Here is a 19,859-nt window from a genome sequence, read left to right on the forward strand (position 1 = left end):
TTTTATTACAAAATATTTCTTAAAACTTAACAGTAAAGCTACAACTATTAACGCTGATTAAATATTTTTGATCATTTTGAAGATATTGCAAGTAATGTACATCTTGTATAGTATTCGTATGTATGTCTTCAATATATTCAAAATGATGCAAGTCCAAGCAATTTTTAAAATCAGCTTTTTTTGTTTATGTTTTAACTATGTACTCTCCGTATGTACTTATGCTTTCATAAAAGGGCGTATGGTTAATGTAATAATAAATTTTTGGAATTAAAATGTACATGTGTACATATGTATGTCTGCATATAGTTCTATGTATGTATGTACGTTTGTATGTATGTATTTAGAAATGGGCAGCAATACAATGGGGTGGCAATATTATCTACAATGGGGCGCACCTAACAAATTCTAGTGCAGTAAAATCTTATCCTTCACTAGCTCAAATTTACATTTCCATTTAAAAGAAATGTAATTGAGTTCTTGGGCTACAAAGTCGATGAAAACTAAAACGCGAATTACAAAATGCAAATAAATTCAACGAAAGTTCTTAAATCGATCAATCAGTAAAAATAAACAAAATACTTAGTAACCCGTTAGCATTTAATTGAAAGGTTTATGGCCCAATAATGCCAAAGCTTTTGTTAATCACTTTACATTATTAAAATAGGTAACGATTTGGTGTCTATAGAAGTCTCAAATGTTTCAGAATATTTATAAAACAATTTAATATTAAGGGGAAAGCTTAGACATTCCGACTTGTGTATATGCTGCTCTCTAATATTTATCCTTCGTATACATACAACTATTATAAACAGTTCCTTGCGCCCATACATACTAGTTAGTCTGTGTTTGTTGTTGTGTGTGTGGTATTGTTAGTGTGCACATACATATGCATACATATGTACATATAGAGTGAATCACAGGATTTAAATTTTAGCTATGTTTAACAATCAATTACTATTTGAATTTAACACTCCCCAAAACTCTCCGTCTTCGTCTTCGTCTTCGTCTCTGTCTCCGTCTCCGTCTCCTTTGCCGCACATGCTTTATACATATATATATAAGTTAATTTCGATGTGGCATTTTAGCAATTAATTGAAACATGTTTCATAATTAAGTTAAACTTTTAAAAGTATTTCATTAGCAGTCCATTGTTGCCCCTATTTATTAGTTCTCCTCCCTCCTCCCTCCTCGGTCTCCGTCTCCTTCTCCTCTTGCTCACTTGCCCCACTTTGCTACTAGTCTGGTTGTTGTAATTTAAAGCTCCTCGTACCAATTGCTTGCAGTCTCAATGTGCACGCTTTACTGCCCATCCTCGCCAGCAGTCTTTGTATGATGCGCAGCAGCTGGCCCGAACGTTGCAGCGCACTTGATCTTGAATTGCTGCAGTCAACGAGCGCGGCTCTCAATGCGGATGAAGAGCAATGTTTGCTATTGTTATTATTGCCCGCAGGCTGCTGGCACTGTCACCGCAGATGGGTGAAGTGCACTTCCAGCCAACAGGGGCAGCCCATCACGTCCTGTCGCTTGTATGTGTTGCCCCAGCCCTTGGCGAAGCTGATCTTCATGCTAAACCGGTCGATTGGTCCCAGCTGCTGGTTATGCTGCGACTGCTTGCAGGCCAGCCATTGAGCCCTGCAGTAAAGTAAAGTGAAGAGATAGAGAGAGACAGAGAACGAGAGAGAGTTAATAATGTGCACTCGTTAATCAACATTTACGGTTGTGCCTACCTGTGTGTATCGAAGGCCTTCAGACAGTAGCCAGGCATCACCTTACAGACCCGATCCAAGCTCTCGGCCAACGTGGGCGAGTCCACGAATATCGGCACATTGCTGCGATTATAAATCCACACGTCGCCACCCGACTCCATGCTTAACGTTACACCTGTTTTAAGGAGGCAACACATTGCATTTAAAACACTCAATTTAGCAGTCGGGTTAAACACTTACCTAGGCCGACCTTTAGTCGCGTGTTCTGCACCGCATCCGTTGGTGGTCGCTTGCCACCCAATTCACGCAAGCACATGCTCTCCCCGCTGCCATCTGTTGGCCCCTCTGCATAGATGTTGACTGCCGGTTTCTTGGCCTGAAAGAGTTCGCCAACCCGTTGAGATAGCTCCCAATAGGCAATCTGACACCATACTTTAGAGCACGCGCTGCGATCTGGAAAGGATAAATATTTTATATTAATATTGATTTCTTTTTTTTTCCATTTTCAATTTGTAATATTTTAATTTATTTTAAGCAATATTAAATGTTATTTTTCAACCGATTCTTATTATTATCCAAAGTTCTTTAAGTTTTTATTCTTCTTAAATTATCCAACAGAAACACTGTGAAAAATTATGTTTTCGAAATATCATGGGAAATATCAACTCTTCAAAACTAATTTAAAGATCGTATAGTTATATTATTCAGCTGATCAAATCGCGCGATGACTTTATACTCACTACCCTGATAGTTGAAGCTATTAAACAACGGAGAAATGTATTTTCCCAACTTTTTGCTTAACGAGCTTTATCTCGTGCCCACCTCCCACAGCTTTGTCTCATATCTCGTCATTTTTTGCTACTCGACAAATGGGGCAAAGTTAAAAATGAGGCTTTTGGCGAGATAAGAAAGCATGTAGGAAATATAGTAGGTAACATTTATTACTGTGCGGAACTGCAAGACTTCTAGATGGTAAAACAGAAAGAAAAAAGTCGCCTGATCTAATCAAGCAACGGATTCTCTCCACAGCTAACTCATACACTCTACAAACACATACAAATTCATCGGAATATATTCATATATGTATATATAGACTGTACGTTAATGGTAATAATTTTGGCGCCAGAGCGTTACGTAAATGGGGCCGGCGCCTTTTGACTTATTTGCCTAGATTCCGGCTCGATTAATGCAAAACGAGCGAGGCACATTATTTATTTATTGCTAATATTATAATGTGCGAGATGTTCAAGGTAAATATGGGCAAAACGACCCCATAATGCCAAAATGCGACCCCATGTCGGTTGTGGCACAGTGAGTGCGAAAAATGTATTTCCAGCTGCTAGCAAACAAATATAAATAAATATGCACAGGGGCAGGGTATCTTTAGGTCGTGCATCTGCTTAGTGTTCAACACATGACTGAATGTAAATACAGACAATGTCTGTCTTTGCCGAGATTCGACCATAAATCTGTGCAACGCTTTTAGTTTTTTTTTGTTTTTGCATGCACTTGTTGATGAGGTGGTGAGTGGTGGGGGTGGGGGCAACAGCTGGCCATGGTCAGTGAAGGGGTGCCGTCCGGCAAAACCAAGGCAAATGGCGCCTAGCTGCTGTTTACCTAATTGGGTCGACGCCGGCAACGGCGCCGTCGTCGCCTTCATCGTAGTCGTCTTTGCGTCGCGTCGCGTCGCTTTACGTCGCTTTCCGTCGACGCGTCATGGCCACGAAAGTGTTTTCCCCACCAAAAGTTGAAATACACTTACTCACATAATTATATGCATACCTACAAATGTACATCAATTTACATATACATACATACATTCCAATTACATACATACATACGTAATTATAAACATAAGAAAATTGTTATTGCTCCGTCATTTATATATTTTTTTTCAAATTTGTGAATTCAATTTCGTTTCATTATAACGACATATCGAGCCCTACAAGTATACTGACAATTGCCAAATGCATTTACCCTAAAAATGTCATAAGCCATTTCAGTGTAATAACCGAATTATCGGCTCAACAAATTTTGCCAATTTCTGGAATTCATTATTGACGATAAGCTATTATTGGGAAAGGCTTAGTATGTCTATATTTCCATGTAATTCCTTATCCTCTAGCTTCCTCTTAAGATTGCTGATTCATTTTCGTAAAACCTTTCCAGATCCCGCTAAACTATCGCATAAGTTACGCACACGATGTTTGGTCTGCTGGGATACTGAATAAGCACACAATCGCATTCACACACATTGTCTGCTCCTCTTTCACTGTCTTTGCCTTGCTATTCTCCCCTCATAACGGGAGAGTGCTTAAAAGAGAGAAAGAGAGAGCATGAGAGTGAAGGGGCAGCGGTTGGGGCACAACTGAGTTCTACCACACTTCTGTGTGGCGCCAATGCCGTCGCCGTCGTCGTCGTCGCAGTCGCCGCCTGCTTTGGGGCTCTGTGTTGTCTCTGACTCTGGCACACGCCATCGACGATGAACGGCATTTGCTCGGCATCGACTCTTTGGGATTCTTAGCGCCGCCGCCGCTGCTCGCTTCGTTGTTTTGTTTTTCGGTCAATGTGCATACACACACACACATGCACATTCACACAAACAAGCACACACACACAGTCATACAAAAGTACATACAGAAGTGCGCATCCACGGGCTGCCACATCATCTTTAAATTTAGAATATTTTATAGTCTACCTGTGCGTGTGTGTGTGTGAGTGGTGTGTGAGTGTGTGTATGTGTGTTGTTGCTGCTCGCAGTGTAAGTTGCTTCTTTGGTGGCCACACATGTCGTTGCATACATACATTAAAAGCGTGCACGTACATATTTACATTTGAAACTTCATCGAGTTACACGAGTCGGGCATGTTTATCTGACAAGGACAAAGGTGGCAACAATCACTGAGCTGCATAAAATTCATTCTCCCTTTAACTACGAGTAACATCTGCGTAATAGTTTAATAAACGATCTATACTGTTCTATATCAACAATATTATCAGAGATTATAAATCAATTTTGCAAATGTTACATAGAAGATCTAAGATACAAAAGAAAACAATTCCCATATTGGCTTTCAACCTGAAAAAGCATTAATTTTTTTTTGTTCTCGTTTTTTAAGAAATTGTTAACTCTTTTTTAAATGTTAGAAATTATTAAAATACCAACAAGATAGATTATAGCTCTATTTTTACTTTAAAATTCAAAGCTACAAATATTTCGCAATTTTTCATTAAAAAAATTCAACTACCTAAAAAAAATGATTACAAACCCTTATTATAATCCTTTAAACTTCAATACTAGAGTATTCCCAATGTAATATTTAAAAAAGAATCGCAATTGCTACACACGTATGTATATTTTATCTACATAATATAGGCGCCAGGTTTTATTGCCTTGCAGTTTGCATTCTCAAACTATCACAGTAATATTTTTAAGTAACACTTCTAGAACTGAACCCACGATGCAAAAAGCACTACGTCTCGCCACAATATAGTGTCGATACATTAAAAACGGATTTAATTAGCTGTTGACATGCAGAGAGAGAGAGAGAGAGAGAGAGATAGGGAGTGAGACGGCGATTCGAAGCTTATACATAGATTAGATTGAACCGTTTCAATTTTGGAATTCTTTAAGTCGTGGGATGCAAGAAGCTAGTAGTCGTAGTAGATCTATTTTTAACGGTCCATTCAAATGCAAAAAAGCTTTTCCGTCATTTTGTCGCCTCGACGAATGCCATAAAAAATAAAGAGAGAGAAACAGCAACAACAACAACAACGGCAACCAAAAAGCACATTGTCCAGCGTTGGCGGCAGAGCCATGAATGATATCATAGTCATAACGCCACTACCGCCGACTGCCGACCGTTCCCCCCTCCCTACCTCTGTCCAGCCCCACAGCTCCCCATAGTAGTGGTGGTGCCGATAACCAGCCACAGCCACAGTCACAGCCACTCCCGCGTCCGACGCGACGGCCGCTCTACAAAAACTTTCGTAAGCAAGCGCAAATATTGTTGTGTTGTTGTTGTTGCTTTTGCTTTAGCTGCCGCTGCCATCGTCCGTCCGTCGCCGTCGCCGTCTTCGTCGTCACCTCTCTTATTCGCATTCGCCAGGCACTGTTTGTATTTGTTTTTCGCTCATTATTTATTTTCGTGTCGTTTTTGCTGTTTTCGCTTAAAAGTTAATATCAATATAGAAAGTGACGACCTGACGCGGCAAGCTGGCGCCACGAGCAACGAATAACTTGACTGCCTGCCTGCCTGCCTGCCTGCCTGCCTGACTTGGCCCGTGCCGGCGTGCTCAAACACACGCACGCGACCGTAGCCTCATAACTCTCACACACACACTTAGACACGCTACGAAAAGCAAGAACCCTGCAGCGAAAAGTTCACTTCTACCTCTGGCATAAAAGCAACTAGTATTTATCTGCTTGCAAATAGGTTAGATTTGGGTGTGTTGAATATATCCGAAATATAAAATATAAGGAACTATAGTTCCAAAGGAGCTATGAAAGAGTAGTTGAGGATTAGTTGGGTAGAATATGTCTTTCTTTTAATATAATATTTATGGATCACTTCAAACTAATAACTAAAGATGTTTTTAATAATTTAAATTCTTTTGAGTTATTAATATAATATATTGATTCGACTTTATTTACGTAAAGTAAATACTAAACTTTTATTTTGTGCTAATAATATTTTTTTTAAGTTTTTCAAATCTAAAAAGAATGTGTTTTTTTCATAACTTTGAGCATTGACTTCCTTGAAAGGCAATAATTTAATTGGTGTGTTTATTTTTTTTTAATTGTAAATATTAAGAAAAAAAATTTTTTTTTTAATTCTAAAACTTATTTTTCTTTTATAAAATCAAAACTTCATTGAAATATAAATTTTAAAAATTAAATTTCATATCATGCTTAAAATAAAAGCATATAGTACGGTGCAATAGAAAAATAAATTAAAAAATTGGTTGAAATGCAACCAGTTCATGGTGTATTATTCGCAACCTGTCCAATTTCCTACAGGGAGTGCGAACATAAATATGTATGTGAATGCTTGTGAGTGTGTGTGTTGCAGGCAGAAAGGTGCTTGCTGTATCGCTCAATGCTTAATAAAGCCACTCCGGAGATAAGCACACGCGAGAGCGAAAGAGAGTGAACGAGAGAGCGAACACGAGTTGGAGAGCAAGAATAGGGCCAGAAACTCACCTTTGCCATCAGTGGTGAAAGACTCGAGACTTGGCACATACAACTGTGACTCCGCTTGCTTGAAGATGCTCGAAATGCTTTGGCTGTGGTTGTTGCTGTTGCTGTTGCTGTGATTGTTGTGGTGACTGCTGCTGTTTCCTCCCGACGACCTTTCGATGTTTTGAGTGTTTCCCTCGGAATCTAGCGGATGATGATAGAATGCTGCGATCAGTTAAGTGCGCCTGGGTCTCTCTCTCTCAAGTTAAATACAATACATACCTGTATCTCTTAGTCTCAGCATTTTTGAGCGCTGATATGGCGGAGGCGCAGACTCTGCAAGTGCACAGAACAAAAAAAACGAAAACACATTTTAATTCTCAATCAATGAAAATCCCCCCACAGCTTGTTAAATATGAAAGTGTTTTTGCGAAATCAACGTGAAATGCCAAAAATAAATAAAGAAAAAAAAATGTATGACTGCCACTTTTTTCATGTTGTAGTAGACGCCAATCTTATCCGATTAATTGTATCAACATTATTATTGTTTTTAGACAAACATTGTTATGGAATATGTTTGTGTATGGTTGCCAAATAGAAACGCAGGTGTTTACCAGGAGAAATCAAAAAGCAGTAAACTCGTGAACAATTCAATTAACGCCACAATAGAATCATAGTGGAACTACACAAATACACAATGTGATTATTTAGAAAAGAAATAAATCCATACACATGTTTAAGCCACAACTAGATTATCGCCGTCAATTCCCAAGAGTTGCTCGCTAACGAAATATAGATATCAATAATGCCCATATAATTTTTGATATTGAGGATTACGGTTGACTTATTAGAGACATTAATTTTATGGCAATCTATTTGCATTAATGTGATTTTCAATTCATTAATTAATCAATTAGAAAGGTGCGCCACAATAAAATATTTTTGATTGCATCAACGCAACAATTCAACCGAAAATGTCAACCGGTGGACAGGCAAAAGAGGCTGTTTTTTATATCGTAGACATGCAAACGGGTTTCCTCCACAAAAAAAGAAGAGTAATAATAATATCTACTAAATGGGTGCTACATAGTAAAGATCTAAAATGTGAGGAAGACATCAAAATTTAATATGAAATTTGATAGTCTTAAATAGAACACATCATGAGATCAGTTGGCTACAAAATTAACGATGAAATCAAGTTCAAATTTTCAGATCTTCAAGAGGAAAGAGAAATACGAAATGCTAAAGAGTTAAAGATACTAGTCATAAGAAGAGTAGCTCAGAGTCGGTGTTACCCAAGCATTCCCATTCATCTTTCAAATGAATTTCAATGTACTGAGAATCTTATGTCCACATGTCCTGATTGGAACATTGATGCGCAGTAAATTGCGATTTGTTGAGTATTAATTGTAAGAAGCAGTTTTGGTAGCCAAGTTAGCCAAGACTACGGATTACGGGCTACGGGTTACGGGTTGAAATGCGCGTGTTTAAGACGAGCTGTGCGATGAGATCATGTCTCACAAAAATAGTACAATATTAGTATTCGAAAAAATACATACATACAAAACATACTACAGAAACCGAAGCAAAGCGAAACCGAAACAGAAACAGAAACAAAAACAGAAAAAAATAAAAGAAGCAAAAAAAAAAAAAAACAAAAACAAATACAGACACAGCAATAGCAATAGCAACAAACCTAAGCGCAGGCAGGCAGGCCAAACATCAGCGCGGCGAAATAAAAATAAATAAATAAAATAAATAATGTTTGCATATCAGCCAGCAGCACTGGGGGACATTTTATTGGCGCACAAATCGTTTGATGTGCTGCGCTTGCCGCTGCTCCGAGAGCTGGGAGCGGAGGAAGCTGGCGCTGCAGACGTCAGCATTGTTGGTAGCGTCAACGACGACGACGACGGATGGCGCTGTCGGCTCTCGCTGTGGCCCCGGTACCAGTTAAACCTGATTACGATTGGCCCCTCTTCTGCCTTGCCTTCGTGACTGCCTGCGTGAATCTAACAATTCTTGAAGACCTAATGAAAAAAACACAGAGCCAAGCCAAGCCAAAAAAAAAACAACATATAACAAAAAAAATAAGAAAAAAACGAAGGGAGTAGCGAAATTCCAACATTGCCTTAATCACCACAACGACGCGGCATGAAGTGGCGTCCAACCAACCAAGCAACCAAGCAACTGACTGTCCGACTCTCGAGACTCCACCGCAAAATTTAACTGATTTTCGCTCACTTCGCTGTATTCGACATTTTGTATGATTGATGGGATCGTATCCAACCACAACAACAAACATCTCTGAATATAAGGAAGGGCATAAGGGATGAGTCGACCTGTAGCCATGACCAAAAAGTTCTTTAATAAAATAATAATACTGCGCAGAAGTATTAAATTACTAGATCGTCAACAAAATTGTCTATACATAATTTGAATGAAGAGAATCTCTGATTACTGGGAAGCAAATACGACTATCCAAAACAACTTCATAAAATATTACACTTTTTTTTAATATAGTAAGAGAACAAATATCCTAAGTGCATTACTTAAAATATTTCAGTTTCTTCATATTTACTGAAGAATTTCTTTTAAACAATATGTAAAAATATATTCCTATTTTAATGATTGATTTTGCACTTCCCTAAAAAGAATTTCAATAATTTTAAAAGTTGCCGTTATTTATTTCCAGTAAGCTCCCCATAAAATAGCTACAGGGTATTTTTGAATCGAGCTTTCGCCGTCAGAAGTTTTTTTTAAGAAAGTTGGCTGGACATTCACAACGTTGGAGCTGAAGCTTGCCGGCATAATTTTACTTTTTATGAGAATTCTCGATCGAATGGACAAAGTATCTACGTGTGTGTGTGTGTGTGTAGAAACATCGCTGATACATCCCAACCGACCGACTGGCATCGTCTTCGCTACAATTCCAGGAATTGTGTTCCCTTGGCCAATGTGGATGGAATAACATTATCGACTTGTTTAATGTGCTCGGCGCCATCATTAAAAACCCGTCCCGGTCCCAGTCGGTATCGGGAAGTCAATTCGCTGTTCGCCAGCAGACAACAACCAACGGACCGTCAGACAGACACTGCGCTGCGCTGACTCTCGACTCTTGATGCTGTGGCTCTTCTGGCTGCGTCTGTCGCCAGGTTGAACAGGTAAACGCGGCACGAACCACGTTTCCATACCTCTAAGACCATGTTTACAGTACCTTTGCAAGTAAGCAAGCAAGCAACGAACCAAGCATCGTGTATCTGGGAGGTACACGCTTTTTTTTAACATGCACATTAAGTGCAACTGGTAGTAAGAGCACAACGGTTGTTGTTGTTGTTGTTGTTAGCAGAAACAAGCAGTATTTATGTACACATTGGTATGCTCAGTAATTGGGCAATACACTCGCACAACTCATGCATACTATATAGAGTGCACAGATACACATGCATATCGGAATTAAAACATCCTCAGATAAAATTCAATCTGCGTATGAAAGTCGAGAAGTTGCAATACAAACAAAAGAATTGCCTACAGAGTATTGAGTGGTCGACTGTCGACAACACATGCTGCGCTCGCTGAATTTTCTGCTCACAAGTTGGCAACACTGTCTTCAACCTCAACGCATTCATCTCAAACGCACCGGCAAAGTAAGAACAACAACAACAACAACAACGCTGACGACTGCGACGACAAGAAGAGGTGAAGAAGAAGCAGAACGACGGCCGCAATCGCAACGCGAGCGCCATTTGCGTTGGCGACGACGCCTGATTATTTCCTGGCGCCAGGTTCTAAATTTACGCAAATTATTTTAAAAAGAATTTAGTCGCCGTCATGTCGGTCGAAGCTTTTACAGTTCGCACGCACATTCGCACAGACTTGCCATGCTTCTATGTGTGCGTGCGTGTGTGTGTGTGTACGGAGTGTGTTTATGCACACTATAAGTACAACGAAATGAAATGAATTGAATAGGGCATTCGTAAGTACATTTGATTGTCATAGAAATACGTACATACATATGTAAATATATAATATAAATTTACATACACTGCATACATACATTCCTATACACATGCCATTAATATGTTTACACTTGCCATTTAGCTTGTAATAAAACTTAATGATGCACAACTGCGACAGCTTAGGCGCCAAGCGTAATGGCTTCCAAAAGTTGCATACAAGTGTATTCATATACGCACAAACAGACATGCATACAAATAAATATTTTACACGCCATTTTCGATTCCTACAAAAAGTTTGGTTTTTATATCGATACCTAATTTAGAAACATATCGATTAAAAATGACCATTTGACGATAGCTTGCAATGCATGTCATTCGATATTGCAAGTCAAATTAATCGACTTCAAAGGACAGCTTGTGCTGCTCGTCATAACGTTTACTACAGTTTTTACTTTTTATTTACCACTTGTTTTTTTATCGTTTGTTTATGCATGTCATTTATCTACCTGTATCGATGGGGTGTATTATGCGATACCAGTGCAGCGGATTGCAGCAGGTGTACACGTAATCCCTGGCACTTGGACAAATGGGCAGGCGCCTCAGTTCGCTGGCATCCCTGAGGTCGGACCAAAAAAACAGCTGGCATGTGGTAACGTGTTGCTCCTCGTCCAACGGCGAGGTGCACTTGATCAGTATGCATTGCAGATAGCTCGGTGAACTGTTGATTACACTGTTGTTGTTGTTGTTGTTGGCAGCCAGCGTGTTGCACTTGGATGGCGGATCCACGCGACTCTTCACAGCTTGCAGCAGCTCGGCAATCTGCTTGTTCTTGAACGGTTTCAGCAGCGCATTGAGGTGTTGGTTGAGTGTGCGTTGGCGCATCATCGGTGTGGCAGGCACTGGTGTTGCTGTTGCTGCTGCTACTGCTCCTCCAGCTGATGCACGGGACGCATGTATGGGGCAGGTGGGTGGTGTGGAGTGTTGTGTGCGCTGTCGATTCAGCTGGTGTCGTCTGGTTACGGGCGGGCTGGGTCGCGTTCTCGTTATGGATCCGTTGCTGCTGCTGGAGGAGTCGCCGCCACCGCAACAATTCCGAAACATGTTCGCCGCCGTCGCCGCAAATGTCGATGGCAGCAGCAGTCGTGTCGGCTGTTCCGTATGTGGATGCGGATGCGGATGAGGCGGATGTTGTGTTGGATGATACGCGGGCAATGGACATGGTCCGTTTTCGTCGCTCAGCAAGTCGGCGGCAGAGCTTCCGTAACTGCAGTCGCTTTTCATATAGGAATCCGAGTTCTCCATCGCCGATGTTGCCGAAGCGGACATTTCCGCATCCACTGCATCGTCCGCGGCATCTACAGCTGTTATCAGCTGCTGTTGATCCTGCCGCTGTTGAAGACGCTGATACGAGGAATAGTCGACGGAGCAGGCTATTAAGCAGTATGGCGGCGGTGGCGTCATCGGCGGACAGCAGCAGACGGAGGTGTGAGGGAGGCGTGGATGTGGAAGGAGCTGCGGCTGTGGTTGCTGCATGGGCATTCGCATGCCGCCAACCGCATCGCACGTAGCCGGATTGTTTCTGGACGCATAACGCAATAGTTCTTTTTTCTTTTCGCTTGGGAATATCATGGAGGGACATCAATTCTGTTGGTAACATCGATCTTATCGTATGCGCATTATTTGATTTGATCAACTTTATGCAGACGCACACTCAAAATGCCCCGCAAGTCGCAATTTGAATTGGATTTAGTTTCTGCTCTTTTGTTTTCTTGTTGTAGTTGTGTGATATGTGCGGTGGGTTTCGGGATTTATTTTGGGAGTGGTGTCTGTGACTTGATTTTTTATTTAATTTAATGCTAACATAGACTATATGGTATCTATTAGACTTTGACCAGAACGTTTCGTGTGTCGGCGATTTTTCTCAATTGTCAATATCCTTTTAATCGCTTTGTTTTTTTGTTTTTAGGGCTTCCTTTTCAGCCTTGATATGTTTTTGGTGGTATTTGAATTTGATATGAATTCTGCAATGATAATAAATAAAATATATTGATTAGTTTAAGATAATTAGCAATTAAAACTAACAAATACATTATTTAAAATTCCTAATAGAAATACATATTGAAATATTATTATATTTTGTATATTATTTTAAGCAATTTTAGTTTAAAATTTGAAAAAAGTAGTAATAAAGTAAAGCTCTCCATTAATTTTGATTTTTGGTTAACTAATATGTAGAAAAAATCTTTCTTTTATAAATATTGTTATTTTGTCTGTAGTTCCTTTGAGATGTAGTATTTAATAATAGTAGGCACATTAAAATTAAAATTTTTGAGAGCTATTTATAAATAAAGTCCCATGGTCTCATTAAACCATCGGTTATATAATGCGCAAATCGAAACAACAAATTGATTTCAAGAATATCAGCCGCAATATAAACAATTCTGCAATGTTCCTACACATGTTTTGAGAGATCCTATAACTTGCAAGCTTTTATTATCGTCAGCACAAATTGATTTGATGTAGAGCTGATCGTTGATTGCGCTCTGATGTTTTGTATACAGCATATTCACAAATCAATTCGGAATAAATTCCTTTTGCTTGGAAGTGTGTTTATTCTTGGATTAATAAATATCAATGAATGTGCTGCTATTGGTTTATTTAATGTCCAAAGAAAATAGAATGCTTAAAGAAAAATGGCGGAAATGATATTGCATGAGAAATACGAATTTGCAGTTCCAATTTGCAAGTTACCAACGACGTATTGGATAATATTGCTTTTTGCCCTGTCGCCGCACATACACACACTCACTCACTCACACACAAACACAGTCAAGAGTTCTTATCGGAGCTTTGGAAAGCTCAAAAACGCCGCATAAGTTGAGGAACGGAGCGCATGAGTAATGTGTGCTTGCCTGGCGATCGGAAAACTGGAGTCCGACTGCCGGACTGCCGAATGCCGACTGCGCAGCATCAGCAACTGGTGCTGACAGCACCAAGAAAGCAAGAAAGAAAGAGAGAGATAGAGAAAGGGAGGGAGAGCGGCTACAAGTTAACAACCCAAATACAAAACTGTGGGGTCTCTTCTTCTACTCACACTACGACCATTTTGTTGCTTGGCTGACTGGCTCGCTGGCATTTCTTGCGCTCCTTATCGCCGACGACAACAGTGGCGCCGCCGACATGACGGCACAACTACACGCTCAGTTTTACTTCACACACACGCTCGTTGAGCAGAAATACACATACACACCACGTACATACATATGCATACATATCTTTGCATGTACATTCATACATACATTCACACAGACACAAAAACATACACTCAACATTCTGAATTTACTTGCTCGCTCGCTTGCTTGCTTGCGTGCCAGCCAGAGGCAAAAGCAGAAGGCAGGGCAGCAAAGCGACGAGGCGAGACGAGACGAGAGAAGCGACGGAGAATGAGAGAGAGAGAGAGACGCAAGACGAGACGAGACGCGGCACAGGCGCCACAGTGGGCGCCACTGACGTAAACGTAATAAAAGAAATAATAGTAACGATGTCGGCGGCGGCGGCAGCGTCGCCGTCGTCGTCGCAATGGCGCCACCAATATAAACTTATATCAGACAGACACGAACAACGACAGCGCCAGCAATAGCAATACAACAACAACAATAACAACAGCAACAACACGATACGATAGACCGACGCGTCGGTCGGTGGGTCGTTCGTTCGTTCAGTCGTTTTGTCAGCCGGTTTGACAAGTTGAAGAATCAACAATTTGAGGTGAATTAATAAAAGAGAGAGCGCGAGCGCAAGAGTGGGAGCGTGAGAGAGAGCGCCGGAGCAAGTGCACAAGAGAGAGCAAAGTTGCTGTGTTAGTGTATTTGTGTACGTATGTATCTGTGTGTGTGTGCTGACTGATGTCTGAAAAGCAACACATTTCCGAATTCTTCTGAAAATTCAACAAGTATAAGAATGCAAGACCTGTGCTTGCGGTGGCATGCAGCACTATGTATGCATGTATGCGGCACAAAGGAACAACGAGGATCAAGCGAAACTAATAAAAATGAAAAGAAACAACTGAAAGAAAAAAAACATCGCAACTAATCCAAGTACAAAACAAATGTACACACAAAGTTAAAATTGCACATGTTTATTTTTACTTGCACGCGTACACAAAGCGTGTGCATGTGTTTGTGTATGCGGATGTGCATGTGTATATGTGTTCTTTTGCAGGCGCCACTCACACCCACAGCTTAACGGTGTAATGGCGCCGGCATAAACTCGCGCACACATACACATGCAACGGCGCACACGAAGCATATGTATGTATGTATGTATATAATTCGTATGACGTATAAACATTCTATGCAATCGAAGGTGTAACATATCAAATATGTATTCATTCCAAATTCAATAATTATTGAATGAATGAATAAACATAATGGAATTAATATTAACTAGGTTAATAAGGATTAATCGACTGTTTTACGGAAACTTATTCTCTTTACTTTTATCTATCATAAACTAGAAAATGATTGGTACAAATACTTACTGTTTTAAAGGGATTTATCCATAGTATCCGTATTATCCGTTTCGTATACAAAAATACATAAGAATCTTGGGTTGATTATGTTATTGTATTGCAATTTTGTTGATATGTATATGTTGCTTTTAAGTTCACAATTTTGTTTTGAAATTCACATTGCTATGGATAGAATAGATTTTGGCGATTAAAAATAAAATATTTTTCTTTTTTATTTAGTGCACAGAAATTTTTCACTTCGATTCGAATTATATTGCACGCGTCGTCGAGATTGATTTATTATTTTAGTGGGCGCTGACAGATCGTCAATTTTGTATTAATTAATTCACTAGTCAGCACTATTTTCTGGTCAACTAAGTACTTGACTTATGAACACATACATACATATACAGTACATGCATACGCTTATAAATAAGGGTGTGTGTGTGTGTGCGTGAACGAAAAAAATAAAATTGTGTGGGTAACTGTAGAATTATAATCCGCATTTGGCAAATTGCGACCGAGTTAGTTGTCGCTGCTAAACAGAAAAACAAAAAAAAAATAATAAGAATTTTAATGCTAAAGAAGAAGTTCAGCCACATGACTGTGTGAGTGCGAGCGCGTGTGTGTTTGCGTGTGTGCGCGCATCGGTGTGAGTGGGACTGCGACTGTGTGAGTGAGTGAGTGTGTGTGGGGGCAACGTTGTCAGGTGTCGGGCATTCGTGTGGTGTGGTTCGATAAATGGACATAATAGAATTTATCGACCATTTGTTTATCTTAACGATATCTCACGATATTTAAAGATTGCACGCATTTCATATTGTTTTTATGCTAATTTCCGTTGTAGTCAGTTATTTTTTTTTTGCTGTTTTTAATATGTTTATTTACTATCTAGTCGCGTTGTGGTTTTCGAAAATTAATTCTGAATGCGGATTTTCTGATGGGATACGATTAGATAGATGGATTTGGAATATATTACGATAATGACTACTTTAAAAAGCTACAACATAATTATTATTTAGCTATAACAGACTAAAGGAATTGCAGTAGATACAACAGCAAAAGTTGCGCGATTCCTCTTGGCGAATATTGAATGAAACTGATGAATAAATGTTTGATGTTGCCTGCTATTGTATTCTATGCATATGTATGAGCGTTGAACATGTATGTTCGTATGTTTGTATGTGTATATACGAGTATCATTGATCAATCGAACTATGTTTGTATGTTAGTTGACGTCGCGAGGGAGTCGTTTGCTTGGTCGCGCTTTATCGAAAATGTAAGAGAACACACACGCTTATTTATACATCTCAGTATAAATGTACTATATATATGCATGTCTGTATATGAGTGTTCATTTTAAGTTGCGTACACTTCGCTTTTTGTTTATTGGAACCATTGATTGTGCGGTCGGTTATTATACTTCAATTTATAATTCACAATTGGGCTTACATCAATAATATGATCGTTGACGGCAACGACGGGGGCCGAAGAAATTGGTCATTTGCTCGTCATTTAACGCTCACTTCACCTTTTTTCACTTGCACAACACTCGATGAAAGCAACAAACAAACTAAGAAGAATTATTTTGTCGGGAAAAACAAAATGTTAAAAATCAGTATAGAAACGCGGACGTTGTACATGGCTCGTCGTCTCCGTTTGTCGTTGTTGCATTCATTTATTTTGTTGGTTACGCCCGCGTTTGCAACAAAAAATTGTTCGTGTATTATATATGGGCAACCGAAAAATCCACGTCCGTTCACCACGACAGTTTCGTACGTTTTGTGAGAGCTACAATATGTGTGTTTTTGTATCTGTCGGATGTGACGTGTGGTGAATTTTTGCTGGCGCCCTCTCTTTATCGCTCTCTCTCTCTGGCGCACGTACACATCGAAACGCGCCGCACGCATACAAAGGCAAGCGTACTGTGAGACAATGTGCGCAGTGAGAGGCAAAAGACCTGTGGCTCTCTCTTATGCACTGAGACGACCCGCTGCGCAATTTTTAACTCGCGTGAAGTTGGCTGCGCGCAATTGTTGAACTCACGTGAAGTTTGCTGCGAGCTCACGTAGGTAACCGATAATTCAATCTTAACTACAATTTAAATGGTGACTAGTACACCTTAGAAAATATTCTTAAAAAATCAATTTAATAGACTCAAACCTATGAACATAATAAAATTGTGGTACACATAAGTATGACCAGGAAAATATAGAAAAGCAGTAAATTTGTACGTAAAGCAAACCCATTTGAAACGCTCAACATTGGCACATGATAAATAGCTGCGATCAAGGGCATATCAGTTGCAGTTTCTTCACTCAGGCCTCAAGAACCAGTGGCGCCCCTTACACACACACACTTTCGCATTCACACACATAAAGACACACATACATGCTTGGCGGACAAGAGAGATCAAAGACGCATCGGGCAGTCTGGTGTCCAGCTCCAGCAGAGATAATTGTCTCTGGTTTGGACGACTTGAAAACATAAAAGCAAATAGGCTGCTGTCATTACGATAATAACAGGTCGGGACCGCAGGCCGTTGCGATGATGACGTCGAGTCGCCTCGACTGTGGGCTGCCTGCTGACTGGGGACCGAACACCGGAGACTGCAGACTGAATGAAGTCTGAAGACGAAAGACGAAAAAAACTAAAGACTAAGGACTGACTCACCTCACGACAGGAAATTGCCGCTGAAGTTTGCATAAATTATGAAAGTTTTTTTCAGAATGTTATGCTATAAATGCATTTGTAACTTTGTGTAATATACAATGATTTTGATCTTACGATGTTTCAATGTAAATCAAGATGACACAATAAACTATAAAGTTTCTTCTTTGTGAATGTAAATGCTCATGTAACTTTGTGTAATTAACTATGATGTTGATCTTATGATGTCTAAATGTAAGAAAAAAATTATACAATATTTATTGTTGCCAGGCGAATGCATGGGAATCTAGACCTTATGTTTGACAGATGACCCAAGAATATACAAACATACAGCAAGGAGATTTAGTTAGTATGCTTGTAGGCAGGTAGCATCCCCACAAACGAGCATCTTCATCCCGTCGTCTCTTGGAAGCGAGACAGAGTATACAAATGCCAGCGTATCAGGTTTCCTCATATTTTTTTTTTGTTTTTTGGCTGGACCAGTTAATTTACCGGCACACACAGTCGAATTCCTCTCAGATTATGGGTCTTGGGGCTTGTTATTTGTTTTTCGATAAGTTCTCAGAAATGAAGACGGTGATCCTTTTATTGCGAGACACGTGGAGCTAAAGCGAAGCATTCGCAACGGATGTTAATAGACTGGACGCTGGCTTTGTCCCTAGAGCATGTCGAGTGATGGCTGCTTCTGTTTGACATGGACAACCCCAGATGCGAAGTGAATGCAACGAGTGAATTATATCTTGGGTGGTCGGTGACCAATGCATGATGCACAATTCACCGCTTCTCTCTCACTGTCGCGGAAGAAGGAGACGTTGCGATGAGCGCAATTAGGAGACTAAAAACTAATAAGATATCATCGCAGCATTTTCAGCTAAAGCCAACTTGTTAAAAATCCATTAAAGTGCCAGGGCAGAGCTACAAAGTGGCGCAGTCGGAAACCAGAAACCAGTTATATTCCTCCGTCGCACGAACTTCATCATCATCATCCTCGTTTCTCGAGCATTTGCGGTTGCATGCGAGACCCGCATGTCGGCGGATGATAATGCTCATGTTCTTTTCGGCAATAGTCAGTGACTTTACTGCTGACTGTAACTCAATATAAGGCTAATTACCCAAGTACAATAAAAACGAAACGATTGGGCAATTGGTAACATTCATCAGACAAGATCATGTTCATATGTGACATGCAAAATTCTATTGTCTAAAAGAAAATTTACTGACTTGAAAAGATTAAAATAATGAGCTTAACACGAATTTATTGTGCATTAATATTTTGTTTATTGGATTCTGATGATTATTTATTGAGGATGAAATTCTATGGCGGAGAAATTTACTTAGATATTGTCAGCTCTGTATAATTTTTTGTAACCATTCTTCAGAAATTATACAAAATTCAATCGGTCTGATAATTGTAGGATTACAATTGTCGCCATAAATAGAGAATAGAGAAAAAGAGTTTAAATAAATCAAAACGATTCCGAGTATCATTAAATTTGAATTGAGTTAACATTAAAATTCGTTAGCTATATTATGACTTTTAGATTTCAGCAACAATATAAATAGATTATATTAAGGAATTATGGGTGGCAATCCAAAGGTATACAAGAAAATTTTCAAATTTTATCAGTCAAACGATTGAATGGTATTTACATAGAAAATATATTGATCCTCGTTTTAACTTTATACACTTACCGAGTTAATCGAATTCCAAACACTTTCTATTTCGTCGTTGAATATCAATGTTGTGAAACAATTTCGACACTAATCTGAATCTTTGTTCAATTGTTTTTGTACCACCAGTTACAAAAAATAATGTTCAAGTTTTCGCGCTTTGT

The 19,859-nt window shown here is 39.6% G+C and overlaps 1 protein-coding gene across 2 annotated transcripts; it reads right to left on the reverse strand.

Moving 5' to 3' along the window:
• Window positions 1–19: 19 nt before the first annotated feature.
• Window positions 20–17,144, reverse strand: LOC117576644 (mothers against decapentaplegic homolog 6). 2 transcript variants are annotated; one of them, XM_034261577.2, is made up of 8 exons: window positions 16,807–17,144; window positions 15,385–15,537; window positions 11,351–12,865; window positions 7,168–7,221; window positions 6,910–7,110; window positions 1,947–2,159; window positions 1,728–1,881; window positions 20–1,632 (listed from the first exon to the last, which is right to left on the reverse strand). In XM_034261577.2, the coding sequence occupies exons 3-8, from the start codon at window positions 12,471–12,473 to the stop codon at window positions 1,464–1,466; spliced, it is 1,914 nt and encodes a 637-aa protein (XP_034117468.1). In that variant the 5' UTR covers window positions 12,474–12,865; window positions 15,385–15,537; window positions 16,807–17,144; the 3' UTR covers window positions 20–1,463. The 2 variants fall into 2 exon arrangements, with proteins under 2 accessions (XP_034117468.1, XP_034117469.1); XM_034261578.2 differs by having other exon boundaries at window positions 21–1,632; window positions 6,910–7,089; window positions 16,807–17,143.
• Between the last annotated feature and the right edge of the window lie 2,715 nt (window positions 17,145–19,859).

The sequence above is a fragment of the Drosophila albomicans genome, chromosome 2R, assembly GCF_009650485.2.
Source record: "Drosophila albomicans strain 15112-1751.03 chromosome 2R, ASM965048v2, whole genome shotgun sequence".
Classification (NCBI taxonomy): domain Eukaryota; kingdom Metazoa; phylum Arthropoda; class Insecta; order Diptera; family Drosophilidae; genus Drosophila; species Drosophila albomicans.

Bases quoted from the DNA above. Each gene is read 5' to 3' on its own strand.
- LOC117576644 (XM_034261577.2), bottom strand. From the start codon at position 12,473: ATGATATTCCCAAGCGAAAAGAAAAAAGAACTATTGCGTTATGCGTCC. The intron at 2,160-6,909 runs GTGAGTTTCTGG...TATCCTTTCCAG, and splicing joins TTTCACCACTGATGGCAAAG to ATCGCAGCGCGTGCTCTAAA. The intron at 1,882-1,946 runs GTAAGTGTTTAA...TCCTTAAAACAG, and splicing joins GCGACTAAAGGTCGGCCTAG to GTGTAACGTTAAGCATGGAG.